The 25,908-nt window shown below is 44.3% G+C and overlaps 1 protein-coding gene across 1 annotated transcript in view; it reads left to right on the forward strand.

Moving 5' to 3' along the window:
• QRICH1 (glutamine rich 1) overlaps window positions 1-9,590 on the forward strand; it is a 259,056-nt gene extending 249,466 nt beyond the window's left edge. Inside the window, 2 exon segments of the mRNA XM_069206198.1 lie at window positions 6,852-6,942; window positions 8,877-9,590. Of these exon segments, the coding sequence (XP_069062299.1) occupies window positions 6,852-6,942; window positions 8,877-9,069 (284 nt within the window). The 3' untranslated portion in view covers window positions 9,070-9,590.
• The last annotated feature ends 16,318 nt before the right edge of the window (window positions 9,591-25,908 follow it).

The raw sequence follows: 25,908 nt of genomic DNA on the forward strand, positions 1-25,908 counted from the left end.
AAACTCACCGGCCTGTCTCCTGCCTTCCAAAGATCCTGCTCCAGCGACGCCTTCCAAAGGGACCAGCGACCTCGACATCCTCTGAGGACTGCCCCTGCTTCGAAAAGACAAGAAACTCCCGAGGACAGCGGACCTGCTCCAAGAAAAGCTGCAACTTTGTCTCCAGCAGCTTTAAAGATCCCTGCAAGCTCCCCGCAAGAAGCGTGAGACTTGCAACACTGCACCCGGCGACCCCGACTCGGCTGGTGGAGATCCGACACCTCAGGAGGGACCCCAGGACTACTCTGATACTGTGAGTACCAAAACCTGTCCCCCCTGAGCCCCCACAGCGCCGCCTGCAGAGAGAATCCCGAGGCTTCCCCTGACCGCGACTCTTTGAACCTAAAGTCCCGACGCCTGGGAGAGACCCTGCACCCGCAGCCCCCAGGACCTGAAGGACCGGACTTTCACTGGAGAAGTGACCCCCAGGAGTCCCTCTCCCTTGCCCAAGTGGAGGTTTCCCCGAGGAACCCCCCCCTTGCCTGCCTGCAGCGCTGAAGAGATCCCGAGATCTCTCATAGACTAACATTGCGAACCCGACGCTTGTTCCTACACTGCACCCGGCCGCCCCCGCGCCGCTGAGGGTGAAATTTCTGTGTGGGCTTGTGTCCCCCCGGTGCCCTACAAAACCCCCCTGGTCTGCCCTCCGAAGACGCGGGTACTTACCTGCAAGCAGACCGGAACCGGGGCACCCCCTTCTCTCCATTCTAGCCTATGTGTTTTGGGCACCACTTTGAACTCTGCACCTGACCGGCCCTGAGCTGCTGGTGTGGTGACTTTGGGGTTGCTCTGAACCCCCAACGGTGGGCTACCTTGGACCAAGAACTAAGCCCTGTAAGTGTCTTACTTACCTGGTTAACCTAACAAAAACTTACCTCCCCCAGGAACTGTGAAAATTGCACTAAGTGTCCACTTTTGAAATAGCTATTTGTCAATAACTTGAAAAGTATACATGCAATTTTGATGATTTGAAGTTCCTAAAGTACTTACCTGCAATACCTTTCGAATGAGATATTACATGTAGAATTTGAACCTGTGGTTCTTAAAATAAACTAAGAAAAGATATTTTTCTATACAAAAACCTATTGGCTGGATTTGTCTCTGAGTGTGTGTACCTCATTTATTGTCTATGTGTATGTACAACAAATGCTTAACACTACTCCTTGGATAAGCCTACTGCTCGACCACACTACCACAAAATAGAGCATTAGTATTATCTATTTTTACCACTATTTTACCTCTAAGGGGAACCCTTGGACTCTGTGCATGCTATTCCTTACTTTGAAATAGCACATACAGAGCCAACTTCCTACAGCGCACCTCTTATTGTGACTGTGGATGGACTTCCAGCCAGTCCCAGATTTCTTGCAGGGTTTGAAAGAATTGCACTCCCTGCGTCATTCTCACAGCTTGACTGGGGCATCTTTGCGACTTGTAGTCCCTGGGCCCAGAGCTGTTTCTTGGCATCCACAAATGGTGCATGTTGATTTTGGATTTCTTTTGTGAAATCAGGTCAGATCATAACTTTGCTGTTATATATTTGGATCCCCCATAGTACAGTAGCCTAGCAACCCAGGTGAAGCCGTTCTGGGTGGTACCTGATGGGCTTCTTCAAGGGCGTTGGAGGATAGGCCTGCAGGCACCACCTCCTCTTGTAGCCATTTCTCCAGAAATGCAACCATCTTTTGGTCTTCAATGCCCTCTGGAAGCCCAATAATTTTAATATTGTTTCTGCAGGATCTATTTTCCATGTTCTCTGCTCTAGCCTGTTGACCTTGGTTTCCTGAGTAGTGAGGCATTCCTGCATCCTTGACTGGTCTGGGGAAATGTAGGCCACCAGCCGCTGTGTCGTCATGATCGTCTCTGCTAGTCATCTTTGGTAATCTTTCAGGAGGCTGAGGTCGGCTCCCAGGGCGTCTATTTTAGTTCCAAGGTCCTCGCCTGAGGCCATGATAGCCTGAAGGATGTCTTGTAACGTGGGCCCAGCGAGTCCTCCTGGCACATTGTTCTCTCCTCCATAACCATTGATGTGACACCCTGGGACATGATGTTCTGGCTCTTCTTCTTGGAGGCCCTCCCCATTTATGCTGCCCTTGTGTGTGTTGGTGGGTGCAAGGTGAGTGATCGGGTATTACTACTCTAGTGTTGTGTTCGGACAATTAGCACACAGCAGTAAGGTCACAGCAATGTACTACTTCTCGGGCCCCGTGGGGCTCCAAGTAAATTCCACAGCCCTGCACTCTGTTGTGACGCCCAGGCTGACTCAAGGTGAGTTCATTGCATAGGGAAAAAGGTATAGCCATCCAGTCATCCAACACTCCACGTAAATGGGGCTCAGTGAGGAGCAGCACCCGGCAAGGAGGGGGTTCCCCACAACGTGAAAGAAGTAGGGCTGAGGTCCATTAACACCCCCACCCTCTCCAACCCACCACCACTGCGCCCACCTGACTCGCCTTAGGTCCTCTGTCCAAAGGTCCTCTACTCCGGCCAGAGCCCAGTTTACCTACTCTTCCAGCTCTCTGGTCGGGCTGGGCCTGTTCCTCGCTCCTACTCCTCTGCAGGTACCAGAACCCTGAGCACTCCACCAGGGTGTCCTGCCCGGCTCCTCTTCAGTGGCAATTTTGCAGTTCCCTGGGAGGGTCTCAGTCCTGCTAGGCCCTATCTTCAGTCCTCTTAAATCTGGCGGAACCCACTCAGCAACAAAATGGGTGGCCGTGGACCCTCTAGGGTTGCTGCTGCAGTGGCATCTTCAGGCCTCCAAAGCCATCCGGTCCCCCAGCGTGCCAGCATCCTCATGGCCGGGGGGCCCAATCTGGGTTTTGTGAAGGGCGTCAGTGTTCAGGCTGCCCCCACCAATCATCCAGGCCAAAGCAGAGCAGCTGGCTCGCGCGTCTCCTCAAGCAGACAGCCGTAGTCCGCCCACGAGCCAGGATGGCTGCCGTAGTGGTCTCGGCAGGCCCCAAGGTCCGAACAGGCCACCCAGCACCTCATGTCCCACAGCGGATGGGGGGGCCCAGTTCAAATTCCTCCTTCTGATGCCCACGTCGCTTGGTGTCCCCTGGAGCCATCAGGGTCACCTCTGTTTAGTCCAGTTAGGCCCAGAATCACTGGGTCTCCCCGGGGCCCTGTCCCCCAGCAGGCTGGCCCTCAGACCCACTACCTCCACAGCCCCAAGCAACTCACTTGGAGTCACTCTACTGAGGCAGGCACGGTGGGCGTCTCCACAGGTTGAAACCTCTGCAGGCCCAGTGCCTTGCTCCACTACACAGTCAGTTGTTCAATCGCTGGCAGGCGCCATATTGAATCAGTCGAGTTCCCCTGTGCAGGCGGCGGTTGGCCCTGCTTCTAGGCACTCAGTGTATTTCAGGCACCCAAAGCAGCCCTGCACCTTGTAGATTAGGGCCAACTTGTCTGGGGGTGGCTTTGACGGCTCCCTGGGGCTAGCAGAATAAGAGATGGCAACTGATGGAGTCGCAGACAGGAACTCACAAAGCCATGTTTTGGCACGTCGAGCCACACCTCCCATCTACAGCCACATATGCCATGAATGGAAAATGTTATTTACCCTGTAAGCATCTGTATGTGACATATGGTGCTGTAGATTCACATGCACTCACCCTCCTCCCCGGAACCCTTTGGTTTACAGATATTTTTCCTTTATTTCTCTCATACTGCTTCTGCTTGCATGGTCCATCATTCTGCATTTTAATGCTTGACCTCCATCCTCACCCACGATGCGGGAAAACAGTCTAAATATGGAGCTGATGACTGTGCGCATTACCAGTTATGGTCATCAGAAAACTTGTTTGAAGAACAACAAGTTGTACTCACCAAGCTCTACACTAGATAGCAGGACTATGTATAGCATGTGAATCTTGACACTACATGCCACGAAGAGATGCTTACCACATCTTCCATATATTTAAATTAGCAGGATCCCTTGCAAGGGTAGGACAATGCTTTATTCATGAATTTGAGGATTTGCCTGAAAGAGAACTAGGTATACAGCTGAGAAAACTTTCCTTCTGGTTCATCGTAGAAGCTGTATTTATAATCCTATAACTAGGCTGGAATAACCAGCTTATTTTGAACTCTTAAAGGTGAGAAAGCCTGGGGGCAGCAGGTGAGTAATCTTGAAGATTCAAGCATTTAATTTCATAAATATCACAGTAAGCCATGACCACTTGCAACTTGGAACCTGCATGATAGTGTTGCACAATTTTTTAGATTGAGCTCTAGATATCCGCTTTGGAAACGCCATTGAAAGTGCTATTCCACAGTATCTCCTTTTCCAGTGATGAAATTTGCTCAAGTCCTTCTAGCAAGCAGTCTGCTGGTCTTTTGATCATGTGGTAATACACAATCTTTCAATCTGGCTATGGCATGTTTAGAAGAATGTGAGAATCTGCATGTAGTGCGGATTCCTATATTAACAAATGTTTTAGACTTCATAGCTCCTTTGGGGTGCCTTTTCATCTTCAGCATGGGACACACGATGTTCAGTAGAGTACAAAGGTTAGGGAGGTAATACATAAATGAGTTTGTCCGGTTTATAGTGATAAAAAATGTTGCGTCTTGTAGGCATATTTTTCTTGTTTTTATTGCTTTAAATATCAAAAGGTTTACAACAAAGTGTTCTGGGGATTCCACACATGTACAAACATACCATGTTCATGTATTCAGAGACAAAAGCCATTATGCAGATCTAGATTAGAGGTAAATAGTGTCTTTTTTTAACTGTGCTCCCAAAATTAGAAGGCCTAAAGATATTTCTGACTTGCCAGAAAAAGGCTGGCATGAGATTGTCACTTTTAAAGAGAATGATAACCACAGCACATGCTTTTGTTGTTTTGTACTTTTTGCTTGACGGGTATGTCCAATATTGGTGTTGGTATTTCTGCTTTTTCTTGCACATAGTCAATCATGCATAACTTGGATTTGGCCCAATTCCATTGTGTTTTTGCTCATCCAGTTAATCCATTCCGCTAGATAGAAGGCACAGCCATTTCACTTCTGCTGAATATACTTTAATTGATGGTGAACCTGGCCATTACTTTGTGATCCTTTTTTATATTTTCTCATCCACTGTGCAGTTTACCGATCCACAGTGTTCTTTCATTCCATTTTGTGACATCTGCATTTTAGACCTGTGCTTTCACTGTCCAATGTGCGATCTTTGTAATCTTAGAGCTAGCTTGCCCTTAGTTACACATGCTTCTGTTTAGTGTTGTTTTCTGGCACTCTGATGTTTCTGGTAATAACTACTAATTTATTTCAATTTGCTTCACGTGTTTCTTTCAACAGGATTTGCAGTTACATCAGTTCCCTAAGAAAATAGTGCCATTTCTGAATGACTGCGAAGGTTGTTCTTGATGTATTCATTTTCATGGGCATTGCTTCATATATGCTTTGTGGTGGTTGAATCGAGCATTTATCAATCTCCTCCTTAATTCACAGAAGATTACTCCTCAGTCTTGTTGTCAGGTTATACTACTGCTTGGTAATCTGTGCTCCCAGTCCATTTCTAAGAAATTAAAGATTTGTTGTGTGTGTGTCTGTAGAAGTTACATTGCTGTACTGCTAGGTCTGCAGAAACCCCCTCTACTTTGACCCTCCTCCCCCCCCTTTATTCAAAAGGGCCAACATACCCTTTTAAACATTGATACTTTTTCAAAAGGTGGAGGAACATTGTGCAAGTCATGCACAAATTACATTTGTTTTATTTGTGTACACCATTTTTTTAATTGCACTTCTAAGGCTCTTCCAAATGTAAAGCCATAGAGCACCTTTTTGTCGACTGTTTCTTGGCTCTTCTTGTTAAGGTTAGGTCTTTGAATAGTGTTTCAGGGACATCTCAATGTGCGGGCAATACAAGCATGAATCCATAATGAAGAGCAAGTGTTACAAGTAAGTAGTTTTACTTTTACACTGCCAGCAGTATGTCTTCATTGTCTTTGGCTCTGTGGTCCCCAGAACTGGAGCCAGTAGTCAGAGGTGGCCTTTCTAGTGATGTGTGCAATGGACTACCCACCAATCAAACGTCTCTTCTGACTTCTTCTTACGTGGTTTCTAATGTCATCTCCATAAAGACGTCACTTTACTCTTCAGTCTGTATATAAAGTCGTACACTTTAGTCTAAGCTGACAGTTTAAAACCAGTTGGATGTATTGGAAGGTTTGAGGATTCCTTTTGATTCAAGATGTACTTGCCTTGTGATCAGATAGGACGTTAGGAATAATCCTTTGATTCTCAGCACGCTCAGCAGTTTTCCTACCAGATGTAATGGGGGTATCCTTTTAATTACTTAGGCTTTCTCAGCTGAGGAATATTTGGGCTGGTACCTTACCATCCCAGATGCTATTCTCCTCATATGTGTAGTCACATCAGTGCCTGGATCTCTGAATACTGTTTTCCACATTCATATTAGTGCAGCTTGATAACTTATTCCTAAACAAATGTGTTCCTTTTAAATGAGTTATTTGTGAAATACTTTCTCTTGTGCTTCTCTAGAACAGTATCTCCCATCAACTTTGCAGTATATGTCACAGGGGTTGAGATATTGTCATAATTGTACTCCCCATTTACTTGAGCTGCCTCTGTTATATAATGGGAAATAAATGCACGTCTGCTTATTATCTCTAATCGTGAAAGGAATTTAGGTGGGAAATTGAGAGTTGTCATGCTGAGAGCCGGAGGAAAATAACTTTGAGACTGATGTAATCCCTGTCATGCTGCAGTATTGTATGCATAAAACATGTTTAAAGTATTTTTTCAAAATGTGCTTTCTAAAAATATATATATTTTACATTAAGTTACAGATGACATGTATGCAGAGCAGACCGAAAACCCAGAGAATCCACTGAGGTGTCCCATAAAACTATACGATTTCTACCTCTTCAAATGGTGAGCTAACACATCTGTCTTTCTGTGCCTGTGAATATGCATTAAAGTTAATTATCCCAATACTATGTCTCTTGATTACAGTATTTTAAATTGGTTCACAGTAGCTAAAGCAGATAATGTTGCAAGAGTCTAGTATTGCTTTGTTGTACTGACACATATTTTCAGCAAGTGTTCATACAGCAACACTTGCACAAAATAGATTTTTCCTCCTTTGTGTTGCTCTATTACATCCTATTGTATGTCTGCTGTTCTTCCTCCTCCAAGTCTTTGCATGTGTTGTGACACTATGTGTACATCTTGATCACCGTATCTTCTAGTTCGCCATAACATGTAGTCTTTTGCTAAATACTTATTTGAGGGAATTCAAGCAGTTTATACTGGTCCTGTTATATGGAAGTGGACAGTGAAGTGGTCTGTGCACGTGTATGGAGTGATGTGGCTGACAACCTTGTCCTTAAAGGAGCAGATGGGGTCCAGGGTGTGTCTGGCAATGTACAAGCTGGGTGAGGCCGGTGTTGTGTAGACTTTTAAGAAAGTCCGTGGGTTGATTATGTTTTTGGTGCCTGTGGCGAGGGGTGCAGTGAGGTCAGTGAGAAGGTCGCTGAAGTGGGTGTGAGGTCCTGGGGGCTGGTAGGCAAGAGTGCCTTTGATAATGCGTTTACTGTCTGTCTTAAGCGTGACGAGTATTTGTTCCGTAAAAGTGGGTTCTCGGTCAGTGTAGGAGGTACACTTAATGGTATCTCTGTTTGTGATGGAGCGCCCTCCTCCTCCTGGTTTATGGGGTCAGTCCTGGTGCCGAATGTTGTTGTTTCCAGGAGGAATGGCTGCAGAGATGTCCGGTACCCATGTGGGGTTGAGCCAGGTTTCAGTGAGGAAGAGGAGGACCTGATGCATTGAAGGTGATGAGGTCCCAAATCTCAGTGGAGTGTTTGCCAAGTGAGCGCGAGTTGAGGGGCATGCATGCGACTGAGTGTTGCACTGGGTGTGTGGTGCTATCAGTGCGTGTCTTGAGTTTTGACTTGGTGAGGGGTGTGGAGTGTGTGGGCGTTGGGAACGGGTGTATGGAGGCATGTTAAGTGGAAATACAAGCAGGCAAAGGGGCCTACCTTGGACTGAGGTGCTGCTCAGTCTGTGGCGGTGTCCATGGTTCAGCAGGTGGAATTTGTTGGCAGTGTAGCTGCAGAGGCATTTGAAGCAGCGTTCCCAACACTGGGCGCCGACTGGCATGGCATAGCGGTGGTACAGCCGTGCTGCAGCCTCCATTAAGTATAGCCTTTGAGAGTAGTCGGAGCTTGGGAACAATGGGTGTGCTCAGCAAGTGCGGGAAGGTCCAGCTTGGGATAGCAGTAAAGTCCAGCGGGAGTGGCAAGATGGGTAAACTCGATTGGCAGAGCAAGTTGAGGGGCAAAAAAACTGACAGAGACCACGATGCTTGTTTGCATCTTTTGCTCCTCTTACTGACTTTTGAGTCACGAGATCGAGTGACTCAGGAGTAAGTAAGAGGAGCAAAAGATGCAAACATGGGAGCAGTTGAGAGGAACAAGGATGCAAAAAGGAGCAGTTAGACGGGGGTAGATAAAAAAAAACACTAATAAAGAGTAGTTACTGAGTCGGGGCAGATAACAGGACAAAAAGGCACGAGACAAACACCAACATGAGTCAGAGTGGCAAGGCAAGGTCAGGGTCGCACTGAAGCAGAAGAGAGATGTCTGGACACCTACATATCTGGTTATGCTTCAGTGTAATATTTTTTGGTCTGCTTATAGGCTGGTAAGTTACCCCAATAAGTTTTCTTTAACAGTTTCTCTTGAATGGTAGAAAGGTTTGTTTCAGCTATTACATGATAAATTGCCTTGCCTGAGTGGGTAATCATGTTGGTGGTTTGTAAACAAAGTTTTATTTACTTATGAACTAAAAATTCTCTGTCTCTTCAGCCCGCAGAGTGTAAAAGGTCGAAATGATACGTTTTACCTGACCCCAGAACCAGTGGTTGCACCCAATAGTCCTATTTGGTACTCCACCCAACCAATCAGCAGAGAGCAAATGGAACAGATGCTCACCCGTATACTGATCATCCGAGAGATCCAAGACTCCATTGCTGTTGCAAATGTCAGCGGCATGCACTAGGAAGCTCTTTATGGCTGAGAAGATAAAGAAAATATGTAAAGGAAAACTGTACAGACTTTTACACTAATATGATGCCTAATTTTTTTTTTTTTTTTTTTTTTTTTTTTAATTGGTGTAGTTTTGGAGCCCTTTTAGGCTTCTTCTGTTTAAAATAAAGTATACAAGAAAACATACCCAATGTTCATCATAAAAAAAACTATTAAAACAACTTGTTTGAACGGTTTGTGTAATACCTTTCAGAAAAATATGGAAGCTAAGCAACATTTTTTTTTATTGGGAAAAGGGATTTGTGTACTGACATAGCCGAGCATTTTCATGGTTCTGAAGATCTTCTGCCGGCGCACATTAGAGGGCTTGCTCTGCATACTGAACCTATGAAATATTTTTCTTTATGTGCAGAAAGTAAAGATGACTAATCATCTTAAATGGGAAAATACTTGACTAGTGTTGGGACTGTAAATGAATAATTATGCATTTATAACAAAATAAAAACTATTTCTATTCTTAGTGATATTTTTAGACATTGGCGTAAAGAGATTTTCCTTGTTTTTGTGGCTTACGAGGTATAGCCTTTACTGCCACTTATCTGCCTGGTGGAATTCTCGTAACATACTTTTTTAAATCTCCTATAAAGATACCATCCTGTTTTTAATTTAGTCTTACTTGATCTTTTCTTTTCTTTTTTTTGATTACCTATCTTATTTACTGTAGTTGGTGAGTGCTGGGAGAATGTTAGGATAGGGAGAAACACTGGTTTCTCTTAGTATTTCTATGCAGGACGTACAGAGTGGCTACAAGTGCTGTAGGTCCATATAGTACTGTTGGCAGTTCACACATGTGTGGTATGATTGTCACATGCAGGCAGCCTACTTCCTGAATTATTATGTTGGAGACTGACATTCGTCCATGAAAACAGATGTTCTGCTAGCAGGAGAAGATCAAAAAGTCATGAATAGAAAGCTTTAAACAATCTAGGCTTTGAGGCCATTGTTTAAGCACTCTGCTTCTACAGTCTGGGACCATCCCTATATAAACCAGTCTTGAGCCTACCCGAAATGAACGTTGTGGCCTTTGCAGCTATTCTGTATTTTCTCAAGTCTGGTTCAGAACACAAGCAGCCCAGACATGACTTGACCTAGTTGGGGTTCATTTAGAACCAACAAGGCAAAAACATGTTGAGTTTCTCTTGTTGTCAGTACAGAGGGACCTGATTTGCAGTTTTCTGTGTGTGCTGTCACATTTGCCAAAACGTATTTGCATGTGGCAGGTGTGAAACACAAAATGCATTAATTCCCTTATTTGAGGTTCTGCTCAGCTGTAAGTCGATAGGCTACTCTGTCCATCTGTGCTTGTTAACTGCGCATTGTTACAATTGTCTCACTCCTTCCATCCTCATTGTAACTTTCATGGTCACATGTAGGAGCACATTGGGGATAGCAAGATGATGCCCATCCATCAAAGAGTGAGAGGATTGGTGCTTTGGCTAATAGTCTCTGAGAAAGACATCTTGCCTGCTCAGCCTCTCATTCTTAATGCTGTATTCCTGAAACTGAGAAGCAGATCAACACTAGACTAGATTACAAGGAGCGCAAGGCTTTTGGTGGAAGGAAAGTCGAAACTGAGCATTGCCTGAATCTGTCTACAGGACTTAAATGTCCATTATTAAGTGTGTTTAGAGTCACTAGAAATTTTAATCAAACCCTTAAGGTAACAACAGTGTTCGATGGCACGTGTGGCTGTAGATACACATGTTTTGCATAAGTCCATCATCTATTGTTGGGCTCGAAGTGTTGCAAGTTGTTTTTGTTCAAAGAATCTTTTGGAGTCACGAGATCGAGTGACTCCTCCTCCTGTTGATAGTGCGCATGGGCATTGTGTTCTTTGTTCGAATGTTTTCTCTCTGCTGTCTGGTTCGAACGTGTTTCCTCTCGCTCTGTTATATCTCGGTTCGGTCTCTATCTAACTTTGTCTTTCTTTCGTCAACGGTATAGTATTTTGATCACGTATTTCCAAACTTAGACTAATCGATCAGATTCTCAGCGTCGGGGTTGGTTCAACACCCTTAGGGCTGTCCACGCCCTTCTTGGGCCTACTCCGTCAAGTGCTGTCAAAATATGCAGGGCTAATGGAACTAACTCCGTTTAGGTTCTGTCCTTGATGCCACCCTAAGTTCCTGTACACAGATCAACACTTGGTGTGTAACTTGTGCTTGTCCCCGGAACATAAAGAGGAAAACTGCAACACTTGTTGGTCTTTTCAATCTAAAAAGACTCACCGGGAAGAAAGAGCGCATCGGTTAGAGATGACATCGAAGACGCAACATCTTCGGAGAGGAACATGCACAAGAGGAAATTGGACATCTGACAGCCCTCTCGATCTGGGACGCTGAGTCGGACATCGATTCTGGCATCGAGAGCCAGTCGATTCCAGCAGCCCAATACATGAGTACACCAGCCCCATCTTCACATACCAAGACTTTGAAAAGGACTTCTAAACTGGTCATTGGGCCACCACTGCTTTCGAGCCATGGTCAGATCTGAATATTACATTTGGATGCCCCACCCACTGGCTTGGAATTGAAAATTGCTAAGACCAAGTTGTTTTCTGCACCGACCAGTGACTCAACATCATGCCACCCTATCTCTGGATCGAGTCGAGCTTTCAAATCAAGCACTTCGGCTCCAAAGCCTTCACCGTTGGCTTTAAAGCCGGAACCTTCAGTTTAACAACATGCTTCAGTTCCAAAAACTGCAGACCCAAGGACAATGGCTTACAAAGACGCAACTATTTCATCAAAAGGGACTCAACAGTGGAGCCAGTTTTAGAAGTAATGGATGCTCGTCAGCACCAGATCCATATACAAAAGGGAACAGGGAAAATCATAGCTTCTCTCACTGTTCCAATTAAAAGGAGACTTGCCTTTCAAGAATCAATGTATACAGTTCCTCCTCCTAAGAAAGTCTCCAGGGATAAAGACAAGGCTCAAGATCAAGCTCAGCCTTCTCCGCCTCACTCTCCTGTACTTCCTCCTACTCCACCACCACCACAATCGCCTACATCTTTCAAACAACCACATTTGTCTCCACAAGGATCCTCATCACCCCATAGAGATGATTTAGGTGATATTTCACAGGATGTAGATCCATGGGATTTGTATGATCCAGATCCCATACTCCCTAATGACCCAGGTTTATATCTAGCACGGCCTTTAACCCCTGAGGATGCAATAGCATGCAATCAGGTTATTGCAAGGGCAGCAGCATACTATAATGTACACATGCACACCCACCCTATCGAAGAGGTTTTCCTCTTTAATACATTAACCAACACTCATAAAGAGTCAGTTCCTACCCATGCTGCCAGGTATGGTAAGACATGCCACAGAGATCTTCAACGAACCCGTTAGTGCAAGGGTTATTACCCCAAGGGTTGACAAAGTGCAAAGCAGCACCCTCAGATCCAATACTTATTAAATACCCACTACCGCCTGATTCTATAGTAGTGAGTGCAGCATGAAGGCGTGCTAATAGTCAGTTCACAGGAGACTCTCCCCTCCTGGTAAGGAGAGTAAAAAACTGGATACAGCAGGCGAAAGGGTAGCTGCACAATCTGCTAATCATTGGATAATTCCAAATCCTCAGGCACATTTGGCAAGGTATGATAGGGCCAACTGGGACAAGATGAAGAAACTGCTCCAGTACCTTCCACAGGAGTATCAAAAAAGGGCTCAGGAGATAGTCTCAGAAGGGCAGGCCATCTCAAATAATTCAATGAAATGTGCCATCGATGCAGCTGATACAGCAGCACGTGGTGTAAACAAGTGTTCGGTGGCATGTGTAGCTGCAGATACACATGCTGTGCATAGTCCGCCGTCTGGTGTTGGGCTCGGAGTGTTACAAGTTGTTTTTCTTCGAAGAAGTCTTTTCGAGTCACGAGACCGAGGGACTCCTCCCACTTCGGTTCCATTGCGCATGGGCGTCGACTCCATGTTAGATTGATTTTTTTCTGCCATCGGGTTCGGACGTGTTCCTTTTCGCTCCGTGTTTCGGGTCGGAAAGTTAGTCAGAATTTCGGAAAAATTTGTCGGTATTGTTTCGTTCGGTATCGGGTTAGATTAGAACAAATCGACACCGAATCTTGAAGAGCTCCGGTAGCCCTTCGGGGTAATTTCGATCATCCGTCGGGGCCTGGTCGGCCCGACCGCGTGCAACATCGAGACTGATGGAACGGACCCCGTTCCGATTCTGTCCTAAATGCCATTATAAATATCCTTATACGGATCAACATTTGGTCTGTAACTTGTGCCTGTCCCCCGAGCACAAGGAGGATACGTGTGAGGCCTGTCGCGCGTTTCGGTCGAGGAAAACGCTCAGAGACCGAAGAGCCAGGAGGTTGCAGATGGCGTCCACGCCGACAGGACAACAACGGTTCGAGGAGGAGGAAGAAGAGACTTTCTCCATCCACGAGTCGGATTCCGAAGAATTCGACGTCGAAGAACAACCAACCGTGAGTAAGATGTCGAAACAAAAATCACACGATAAAACTGACAAAGCCCAGGGGTCGCCACCGCCAACAAGCCATGGCTTAACCCGGAAAGTAGGTGACCGTCCATCGGCACCGAAAAAGGGCGAGCTGGTGTCGAAGTCATCCGACTCAGGTCGAGACACAGGCACGCAGCAATCTCGGGACCGAGAGAGTGGTGCAGAGTGGTGCAGAAAGGGGTCGACACCGAGACAGCGGCACCGAAGTTGCTCGGCACAGAGACAGCGGCACCGAAGATGGTCGGCACCGAGAGGGCACGACGCCAAAAAGAAGAAAGATCTTGTCGGAGCCGAAAAAATCCAGAGACACGGTTTCGGTGCCGAAACACCCGGCAACCGAACCGAAAACCGGTTCCTACTCAGAGGTACAAGGACTATCCTCTCAACTAAAAAAACACAGATTTGAGGAGGAATTACAAACAATAGAACCAGATCACACGCAAAAGTGGATCTTTATCCAAAAGGATACAGGGAAGATCAGCACTCTTCCACCAATCAAAAGGAAAAGAAAACTTGACTTCCAGCAAGGAGACAAGCAACCACAAGCAAAGGTGGTAAAGAAGGTAACTCCACCACCCTCTCCACCACCGTCAACTCATGCATCACCGGCACAAACTCCACCACAATCACCAGCTCATACCACAATGAGCCAGGATGATCCGGATGCATGGGACCTCTACGACGCTCCAGTTTCGGACAATAGCCCGGAGTCGTACCCAACTAAACCCTCACCACCTGAGGACAGTACATCATATGCACAGGTGGTAGCTAGGGCAGCCGAATTTCATAATGTATCGCTACATTCGGAGCCTATTGAGGATGACTTCCTCTTTAACACCCTGTCCACCACCCTTAGCCATTATCAAAGCCTTCTCATGGTCCCAGGAATGCTAAGGCGCTCTAAACAGATATTTCAGGAGCCAGTTAAAAGCAGAGCCATAACTCCAAGGGTGGAGAAAAAATACAAGGCACCGCCCACAGACCCTGCTTTTATTACATCACAACTGGCACCAGATTCAGTAGTTGTGGGAGCAGCTCGTAAAAGAGCCAACTCGCATACATCAGGCGACGCACCACCTCCAGACAAGGAGAGCCGCAAATTTGATGCAGCAGGTAAAAGGGTTGCAGCACAAGCGGCAATCAGTGGCGCATCGCCAACTCGCAAGCACTCCTAGCGAGATACGACAGGGCTCATTGGGATGAGATGCAACATTTCATCGAACACCTCCCCAAAGAGTTCCAAAAACGAGCGCAACCGGTGGTGGAAGAGGGACAAAGTATCTCAAACAACCAGATACGGTCTTCTATGGATGCAGCGGATACAGCTGCAAGACCAATAAATATTGCAGTCACCATAAGGAGGCACGCATGGCTGCGCACATCTGGGTTCAAACCCGAAATCCAGCTGTGCTCAATATGCCGTTTAATGAACAACAATTGTTTGGGCCGGAGGTGGACACTGCAATTGAAAAATTAAAGAAGGACACCGATACAGCCAAAGCCATGGGCGCACTCTACTCCCCGCAGGGCAGAGGCACATTTGGCACATTTCGTAAAACAACTTTTAGGGGAGGGTTTCGAGGTCAACCCACAGAAACCAGCACCTCACAAACAAGACCACCTACCTACCAGGGACAATATCAAAGGGGAGGTTTTCGGGGGCAATACAGAGGGGGACAATTCCCAAGAAACCGGGGAAAATTTCAAGGTCCCAAAACCCCTCAAAATAAACAGTGACTCACAAGTCACACAACACCAGTGGGGGGAAGACTGACCCAGTTCTACAAATCTTGGGAGGGAATAACAACAGACACTTGGGTCTTAGCAATTATCCAACATGGTTATTGCATAGAATTTCTCCAACTCCCTCCAAACGTCCCACCGAAAACACACAATATGTCAAAACAGCATATAGACCTTCTAGGACTAGAAGTTCAAGCATTACTGCAAAAGGACGCAATAGAATTAGTACCAAGTCGACAAAAGAACACAGGAGTTTACTCACTGTACTTTCTAATACCAAAAAAAGACAAAACTCTAAGACCAATACTAGATCTCAGAACACTAAACACCTACATCAAATCAGACCACTTTCACATGGTCACACTACAAGACGTAATCCCACTGCTCAAACAGCAAGACTACATGACAACATTAGATCTAAAAGATGAGTATTTCCATATACCAATACATCCTTCGCACAGAAAATACCTAAGGTTCGTATTCAAGGGAATACATTACCAATTCAAAGTGTTGCCATTCGGAATAACAACTGCGCCAAGAGTCTTTACAAAATGCCTAGCAGTAGTAGCTGCACATATCAGAAGGCAGCAAATACACGTGTTCCCTTACTTAGACGACTGGTTAATCAAAACCAACACGCTAACAAAGTGTTCACATCACACAAATTGTTATACAAACCCTTCACAAGCTGGGTTTCTCCATCAACTATGCAAAGTCACACCTTTTGCCGTGTCAAACACAGCAATACTTAGGAGCGACAATCAACACAACAAAAGGGATAGCCACTCCAAGTCCACAAAGGGTTCAAACATTTCGCAAGGTAATACAGGCCAGGTATCCAACACAAAAGATACAAGCAAAAATAATATTAAAACTCCTAGGCATGATGTCTTCATGCATAGCCATTGTCCCATACGCAAGGTTATACATGCGGCCCTTACAACAGTGCCTAGCATCACAATGGTCACAAGCACAGGGTCAACTTCTAGATCTGGTGTTGATAGACCGCAAAACATACCTCTCGCTTCTATAGTGGAACAATACAAATTTAAACAAAGGGCGGCCTTTCCAAGACCCAGTGCCAACATACGTTATAACAACGGATGCTTCCATGACAGGGTGGGGAGCACACCTCAATCAACACAGCATCCAAGGACAATGGGACATTCATCAAAGAAAGTTCCACATAAATCACTTAGAACTGTTAGTTGTATTTCTAGCGTTGAAAGCATTCCAACCCATGATAACCCACAAATACATTCTTGTCAAACAGACAACATGACGACAATGTATTATTTAAACAAACAGGGGGGGACACACTCGAGACAGTTGTGTCTCCTAACACACAAAATATGGCATTGGGCAATTCGCAACCAGATTCGCCTAATAGCACAATTTATTCCAGGGATCCAGAACCAGATAGCAGACAATCTCTCTCGGGATCACCAACAAGTCCACGAATGGGAAATTCACCCCCAAATACTGAACACTTACTTTCAAATTTGGGGAACGCATCAAATAGATCTATTTGCAACAAAAGAAAACGCAAAATGCCAATGCTTCGCATCCAGGTACCCACACCGGCACTCCCAAGGCAATGCACTATGGATGAATTGGTCAGGGATATTTGCGTACGCTTTTCCCCCTCTCCTTCCATATCTAGTAAACAGATTGAGTCAAAACAAACTCAAACTCATACTAATAGCACCAACATGGGCAAGACAACCTTGGTATACGACACTACTAGACCTGTCAGTAGTACCTCATGTCAAACTACCCAACAGACCAGATCTGTTAACACAACACAAACAACAGATCAGGCATCCAAACCCAGCATCGCTGAATCTAGCAATTTGGCTCCTGAAATCCTAGAATTTGGACACTTAGACCTCACACAAGAATGTATGGAGGTCATAAAACAAGCTAGAAAACCTTCCACTAGACACTGCTATGCAAGTAAATGGAAAAGATTTGTTTATTACTGCCATAATGATCAAATTCATCCATTGCATGCATCTCCAAAAGATGTAGTAGGATATTTACTACATTTGCAAAAATCCAATCTAGCTTTCTCTTCCATAAAAATACATCTTGCCGCAATATCTGCTTACCTGCAGATTACTCATTCAACTTCCCTGTTTAGAATACCTGTCATTAAAACGTTTATGGAAGGCCTAAAGAGAATTATACCACCAAGGACACCACCTGTTCCTTCATGGAACCTCAACATCGTCTTAACAAGGCTCATGGGTCCACCTTTCGAACCCATGCATTCTTGTGAAATGCAATACTTATCGTGGAAAGTTGCATTTCTCATTGCCATCACATCTGTAAGGAGAGTAAGTGAAATACAGGCGTTTACCATACAAGAACCATTTATTCAAATACACAAGAATAAAATAGTTCTAAGAACAAATCCAAAATTCTTACCAAAGGTTATCTCACCGTTCCACTTAAATCAAACAGTAGAATTACCAGTGTTCTTCCCACAGCCAGATTCAATAGCTGAAAGCACACTACATACATTAGACATCAAAAGAGCACTAATGTATTACATTGACAGAACAAAAGTAATTAGAAAGACAAAACAACTATTTATTGCCTTTCAAAAACCTCATACAGGAAATCCAATTTCAAAACAAGGTATTGCCAGATGGATAGTTAGGTGCATCCAAACCTGCTATCTTAAAGCAAAGAGAGAGCTGCCCATTACACCAAAGGCACACTCAACCAGAAAGAAAGGTGCTACTATGGCCTTTCTAGGAAATATTCCAATGAACGAAATATGTAAGGCAGCAACATGGTCTACGCCTCATACATTTACTAAACACTACTGTGTAGATGTGTTATCTGCACAACAAGCCACAGTAGGGCAAGCCGTACTAAGAACTTTATTTCAAACTACTTCCACTCCTACAGGCTGAACCACCGCTTTTGGGGAGATAACTGCTTACTAGTCTATGCACAGCATGTGTATCTGCAGCTACACATGCCACCGAACGGAAAATGTCACTTACCCAGTGTACATCTGTTCGTGGCATTAGTCGCTGCAGATTCACATGCGCCCACCCGCCTCCCCGGGAGCCTGTAGCCGTTTGGAAGTATATCTTCAACATTTGTACATTTGTAAATATATTACTTTAACCTTCATTATGTACATACGTATTCATTCCATTGCATGGGCACTATTACTAGCATACACAACTCCTACCTCACCATCTGCGGGGAAAACAATCTAACATGGAGTCGACGCCCATGCGCAATGGAACCGAAGTGGGAGGAGTCCCTCGGTCTCGTGACTCAAAAAGACTTCTTCGAAGAAAAACAACTTGTAACACTCCGAGCCCAACACCAGACGGCGGACTATGCACAGCATGTGAATCTGCAGCGACTAATGCCACGAACAGATGTACACTGGGTAAGTGACATTTTCCTTTCATATGAGAAGGCATGCTTGGCTGAGGTGTGTAGGATTCAAGCCAGAAAATCAACAGGCAGTTCTCAGCATGCCTTTTGATAAAGAACACTTGTTGGGCCTAAAGGTTGATACCACCATTGACAAGCTGAAAAAAGATTCTGAAACAGCAAAAGCTATGGGGGCCCTACTAACTACACCAAGTAGGAATAATTTTCATAGACCAAAATTTAGGGGAGGTTTTAAAACATCATCTACCAAGCCTTCTACCTCCCTGACCAAACAAGGAATGCACTTTTACAGGAGATGTTCCTTCACAGGCTGTTACAGGGGTGCAAATCATAAAGACAGGTAAAGCATCCACCTCTAGAGATTCTGTCTCAAGCACACAGCAGTGACTGTTTACTGAGTCCTCCACCACACCTCTCCAGTAGGGAGAAGAGTAGCAAATTTCTATTCCCAGTGGTCTAAAGTAACCACGGATTAATGGGTTTTATCAATTATCCATCATGGTTATTGTCTAGAGCTTATTTCCACGCTACAAAATATTCCTCCTCAAGTTGACAAACTTTCACACGACTATCTCATTCTTTTGAAAGAAGAGGTACAATCCCTTCTTCTCAAAGGTTATAGAACCAGTTCCCCCGTCTCCACAAGGGTTAGGAGTATATTCCCTATACTTCCTTATACCAAAGAAGGATGGCTCACTAAGACCACTTCTGTATCTCAGACCTCTCACCCTTTACCTCCTTTCAGAGCATTTCCATATGGTAACTGCAAAATGTTGTTCCTCTATTGCAATAAGGCGATTTCATGATATCTCACCTGTCCCTTCTTGCCTAGACAATTTGGAAATGGGTAATTCACAATCACATTCAGTTACTGGCAGAATATCTCCCAGGAATGGACAGTTTGTAGACCTCCTAAGCAGGATGCAGCAACAAGTCAGCGAACCTCACCCACAAGTACTTCACCAATACTTTCAACTGTGGGAAACTCCAGAAATAGACCTTTTTGCCACTGCAGAAAATTAAAAATGCCTAAACTTTGCATCCAGATACCCACGCCCTCAGTCCAAAGGCAATGCTCTATGGATGAATTGGTCAGGGATATTTGCTTACACTTTTCCGCCTCTCTCACTCATTACATTTCTGGTTCACAAACTGAGACAAATATCACTCACCATGATTCTTGTAGCCCCCACGTGGGCACGTCAGCCTTGGCACAGAACACTGTTGTATCTATTTGTGGTTACCCACCAGAAACATCCCAACAAACCAGACCTTTTGACTCAAGTGGTGTCAAATCAGACATCCAGACCCCAAAACATTCAATCTTGCATTATGGCTCCTGAAGTAATAGTTTGGATATTTACAGCTCTCCTCTGAATGTATGGACATTCTCAGAGAGGCATGTAAACTTACAACTAGGCAGTTTTATGCTGCAAAATGGATATGATTTGTATGCTACTGTCAATCTTAACACATTGATCCACTCAAAGCATCAGTGTAAGTCATTATTTGCTATCTGCTACATTTACAAAAGGCAAATTTAGTATTCTCATCTATCAGACTTCATTTAGCAGCCATACCTCCAAAATGGACAACATATTTCTTTATTCAGGATTCCTGTAATCAAAGCCTTTATGGAAGGCCTTAGAAGATTCATTCCACCAGCTCCAATATGGAACCTTAATATTGTCCTTACTAGACTCATGGGTCCGTCCTTTGGACCTATGCGCTCCTGCTCTTTGCAATTTCTTTCATGGAAAGTTGCCTTTTTAGTGTCTATCACTTCCTTTAGACGTATAAGTGAAATACAAGCTTTCACTTTAGAAGAACCTTTCTTCCAAGTTCATAAAGATAGAGTAGTCCTTAGAACAAACTCTATATTTCTCCCAAAAGTAGTTTCACCATTTCACATTAACCAATAAGTTGTTTTTCCCCCACAACCAGATTCAGTCGCTGATAGGGCTCTGCACACACTAGATGTTGAAAGAGCTCTTGGTAGGACTAAAAGTTTTAGAAAAAAACACTTTTTTTGTAGCATTTTCAATGCCTCACAAAGGCAACCCAATTTAAAAAATGTGGATAGCTAGATGGGTAGTAGAGTGTATTCAAACTTGTTATCTGAGAGCTAAAAGACAATTACCTGCAGCGCCTTGAGCACATTTTAACAGAAAAAGATGCTTCTATGGCTTTTTTTTCTATTGGAAACATTCCAATAGCGGATATTTGTAAAGCTGCCACATGGTCTACACCACACACATTCAATAGGACTATTGTGTATATGTTTTAGCTCGGCAACAAGCAAATGTTGGCCAGGCAGTGCTCAGGACACTTTTTCAGCTACTCCAACACACTAGCCACCACTTACTTGGCGGACTGCTTTACAGTCAATGCAAAGCATGTGTATCCACAGCCACACATGCCATCAAACGGAAAATGTTACTTACCCAGTAGACATTAGTTCATGGCATGTAGTGCTGTAGATTCACATGCGTCCCCCCTGGAAGCCAGTGGTCGTTGGAGTAGAATTATTCTACAAATATTGTACATATGTATATACACTGCATGGACATCCTTTTTTTAATTCTAGATTTATATGTTCGATGGCATGTGTAGCTGCAGATACACATGGTGTGCACTGTTCCTGCCATCTAGTGTTGGGCTCGGAGTGTTACAAGTTGTTTTTGTTCGAAGAAGTCTTTTAGAGTCACGGGACCGAGTGACTCCTCCCTTTCGGCACCATTGCGCTTGGGCATCGACTCCTTCTTAGATTGTTTTCTTTCCGCTATCGGGTTCGGGCGTGTTCCTCTTCGCTCCATGATTCAAATCGGGAAAGTAATAAAATAATCGAAAAACCGTCGGTATTGTTGCGTTCGGGAAAGATCTTCTATAGATACATCGGCACAGACTAGACAACTGCTTCGGTGGCCCTTCGGGGCTTCCGCGCACAGCCGAGGCCTGGTCGGCCCGACCACACCCGTCGTCGAAGCCTCGTCGGTCCGACCACACCCGTTGTCGAAGCCTCATGGACCGGACCCCCTTCCGTTTCTGTCCGACGTGCCCCCGCGAAGTATCCAGCATTGGGTCTGTAATCAGTGTCTGTCACCGGAACACAGAGAGGATACTTGCGAGGCCTGCAAGGCCTTTCGGTCGAAAAAGACCTTAAGAGATCGGAGGGCGAGACACTTGCAGATGGCGTCAAAATCGTTGCAACAGCTCGATGTCTAAGAGGAGGAGATGGCTATCTCCATCCAGGGATCGGAATCGGACGACTCCAACGGAGATCGACAGCGGGCCAAAAAGTAAGTACGCCTGCCCCGACCCAACCCCAAAGTCAGCCGAAAAAGCAAAAGGCCTTTGGGACGCCACTGCCTGAATGCCATGGCTTGATCCATTAAAAAAGCAGTGACCAAGCAAAACCTTCGGCACTGAAGAAGGCCAGGATTGTGCAGAAAAGTCGTCCTCGCCTGTTCGAAGCCACTAAGCCTCGAAAGAGCCTTTCGGAGTGTAGTGCTTCTGCTCTTATCTAGTTTTTAGCACTTACATAACATACCAGGAATGCACTTCTGAGTTCAAAGAAGACTTTTATTGTTGTTAATTCTTTTCTAGCCGCAATATCGTGAATGACGAATCAGTAGATTTCAAGCACACGTTAATGCACAGTTTGCGATATACACAGCAGGTTATATTTATAAGATATTGAATGCAAAGCAAAACAAATACTTCACCGTGTGAGAAACTATTTACAGCTTCATCTTTCTAGGGTCTGCAAGCTGATGACTCCCTGTCAGCTGCGAGAAAGAGATTTATCTACCCATTCGGGATGCTGGCAACTGGCGCCTAGTTCCAGCACGAAGTCAGGCAGATCCGAATCTCAATCTCTGCAGCCTGTGACATTCGTTACAAAGGTGTGCCCCCTTCTCTCAGACTCGGGAAAACTACGCAAGCCTTTGGAGACTGGCCAGATCTCCGAGACTGGTCCTCTTCCCGAGCTCAAGCAGAGAGAAAAACAACCAATGTACACTCTTATCAGGTCTAGTCTACTGTGATAAGAAAACAGCTTGGTTCATCTTGTGCAAAAACACAGCTTGGAAAAATACAGCTAGGATTCTCAACTGCAATGTCTAACTTCACGTTAAAGGCAATAGGCAGCTAACCTAAATATCAAATGCAATGTCTAGTGTCATATCAAAGCCAATAGGCAGCTGAGCTGAATACAAAATGAAATGTATAATATCATGTCAAAGCCAATAGGCAGCTGAGCTGAATACAAAATGTAATATATAATATAATATGTCAAAGCCAATAGGCAGAATATCTAATAGCATGTCAAAGCCAATAGGCAGCTAAACTGAATACATCATGTCAAAGCCAATAGGCAGAATACAGAATGTAATGGCTAATGCAATGTCAAAGCCAATAGGCGGCTAGAATGGATACAGCATGTCAAAGCCAATAGGCAGAATACAGAATGTAATGACTAATGCAATGTCAAAGCCAATAGGCGGCGAAACTGGATACAGAAAGTAATGGCTAATGCCATGTCAAAGCCAATAGGCGGCTCAACTGAACAAAACATACAATGTGCTACTGGTGAACATTGAGCAACTAATATGCGCAGTGGTGAAACACAAAGTCATTGGTCAAACTCCATTAATGGCATAACATTCCGCCCTTTGACCAATTAATTTTTGTTTCACATATCTCTTGTTTCAAACAAAAACAAAAAAAAAACATTATCAGCAAGTCAGATTTGAATGATCAAAGCAATCCCTGTAAAGCAATAGAAGTGAATTAACACATTGATCTCATAACCTTTCACATCAGATACGTCTACACAGAAAAGACTGATAGTGTCTCTAATTCAACAGTGTTAGCAATTTGATGTGGCATGAGTTCTACTCATATAAAGATGCACGGTCCACCTGAAAGGTTTGCTGGAAGGTAAGCAAAAGTCAGAGTTCCATACGAGAAGAAAAAAAAAAACAGCTTGGTTCCAGTGGAAGAATGCAATCAAACAAGTTGAACTTGAACTGAAGGCGCCATTTGCGCAAAATGGATCCATGGTGCTGGCACTTTACTCAGCCAGGTTCAGGTTGGGGGTTCGGTCCCTTCCCCGACCCCACACGCACACACCGGAAGGGGGACCACACAGCACACTCAGGGACAGTGGCGAAACGTGGTAGGATCTGCAAAAGAAAAAAGTATGACTTTTCTTGCAAATAACATTTGTCATTTAAACTGCACCCTTCCTCTTTCTTTCCCTGTTTTATAATCAGCAGGACGTTTTTGGGGCCCTTTGTTATATTCTCTGCAGGTTCTGGAGGATCACTTGGGGCTTCAACCCACACATCAGCACTGAGGTTTTTATCTGTTGCGCCACAGCTTCCCTTTTCTTGCACTGTCAGAAGGGCTGGGGCAGACTCATTCTTTACCAAACCTCCATTCACTGCATTTTTGCCAATTTGGGCCATTCTGTCTCCAATTTGTATGAATAAATCAGATTCTTTTCTAGTTATCAGCATAATTTCGATTTCTCCTTGGTAATCTGCAGCAATCATTCCCCTTAAAACCTGATCAATTTGCCATTTCTGTCCTGGTAACTTTCCTCTCCCCAACTGCTCTATGACTGCTTGCATGACAGATTGCTTTTGTGCGTGCTGCACAGTTTTTATCAAATCTAGGGGAATGGGCATCTCTCTCATCTCTGCCCACCTGTAAGTGTCTTTTTCTCTCAGCTGTTCACATTTCTGGGGCACCCACTTAGCCATCCCCACTAAGGCAGAATTCTGGGTGTACACTTCTCTCTCTGAATTTTTCTCTTTAACATGTGCAAGGTAATTGAGCCAGTTAGGTGCAAGCCATGTGGAAAAACAAACAGCTAAAACATTAGCAATGAACCAAGAATCAGCGTAAAAATGACACATCTCACGTAGCTCTTGCTTTAAAATCTGGTACACATTGTACAACGCTGTTCCTTCTTCTGTGTCATAAAACAACATTTCAGTCAATGAATCATTAGTAAAACAAACATGCTTTTTATCCTCAGTGGACACGAGTTCAAATGGTGCACTCAATTTCACTAGTGACTCTTTTACCTGTGGTACTCTAGCCCGGTCTTGCAAGTACCAGATCCAGTGTATGATCCTAGCTAGGGGCACTATTTTCTTCCCTTGTTCTTGATTTACATGTACATCAGTGTTTGCACTCAATTTCACTGCGCAGAAACCTAAAGTCTGAATTATTTCATTTGCCAAATCACAAGCGCGCAGCTGCATATTATTTTTCACAGTGACCATATACAAAAGTGTTAGGATTTCACTCAAATGAGGGCTATTCAGTTTCCAAAAATCAAATAAGCTAATGAAACTCGGTGTCTCTTGCTTAGTGCAAACAGTAAACAACCCTAAAATCTTTCTTTTTACTTCATTCTGCAACGGTAACTCGTAAATCACATTCTGAGCTCTCTCATTCTCGTCCGTGTTATCAGTTAAGGGATGCATTTTGGCTGCCAAAAACCCTGGCTCACAGGAAGGCTCAAAGCAGCTGAAAGCTGTCTTAACCCCCTCATTACTGGAATGGGAAAAGAAAGATTCTTCTAAAACAGCATTTTTATAACTTTCAGCATTATCTTGAATTAATGTATTCTGGCTAATTTGCTCACGTAAATTCTCATTTTCATCTTCCAACTGCCTACATTTCTCCTGCATTTCTCTGTAAGCAGATAAAGGTATCCAAACCTTTCTGTCATCATTGCTTCCAAAAAGCAAATTTTCTAAACATGCTTTATCACAACATATATTTCTCAAAGCACTATCAGACAGTTTAGCTACACATGCATTTTCAAACATGGTCTGCCGTGCTTCTGTGATTCTCCAAACAAAAAACAATTTCTGTAATTCTCAAAACAACAAAAACAATTACACTTTTAAAGTGTGCACGTAGAAATCTACTAATTCGTCAACGCCCCACTTCTGGTACCAAATGTAGTGCTTCTGCTCTTATCTAGTTTTTAGCACTTACATAACATACCAGGAATGCACTTCTGAGTTCAAAGAAGACTTTTATTGTTGTTAATTCTTTTCTAGCCGCAATATCGTGAATGACGAATCAGTAGATTTCAAGCACACGT

The sequence above is a fragment of the Pleurodeles waltl genome, chromosome 9 (genome assembly GCF_031143425.1).
Source record: "Pleurodeles waltl isolate 20211129_DDA chromosome 9, aPleWal1.hap1.20221129, whole genome shotgun sequence".
Taxonomy (NCBI): domain Eukaryota; kingdom Metazoa; phylum Chordata; class Amphibia; order Caudata; family Salamandridae; genus Pleurodeles; species Pleurodeles waltl.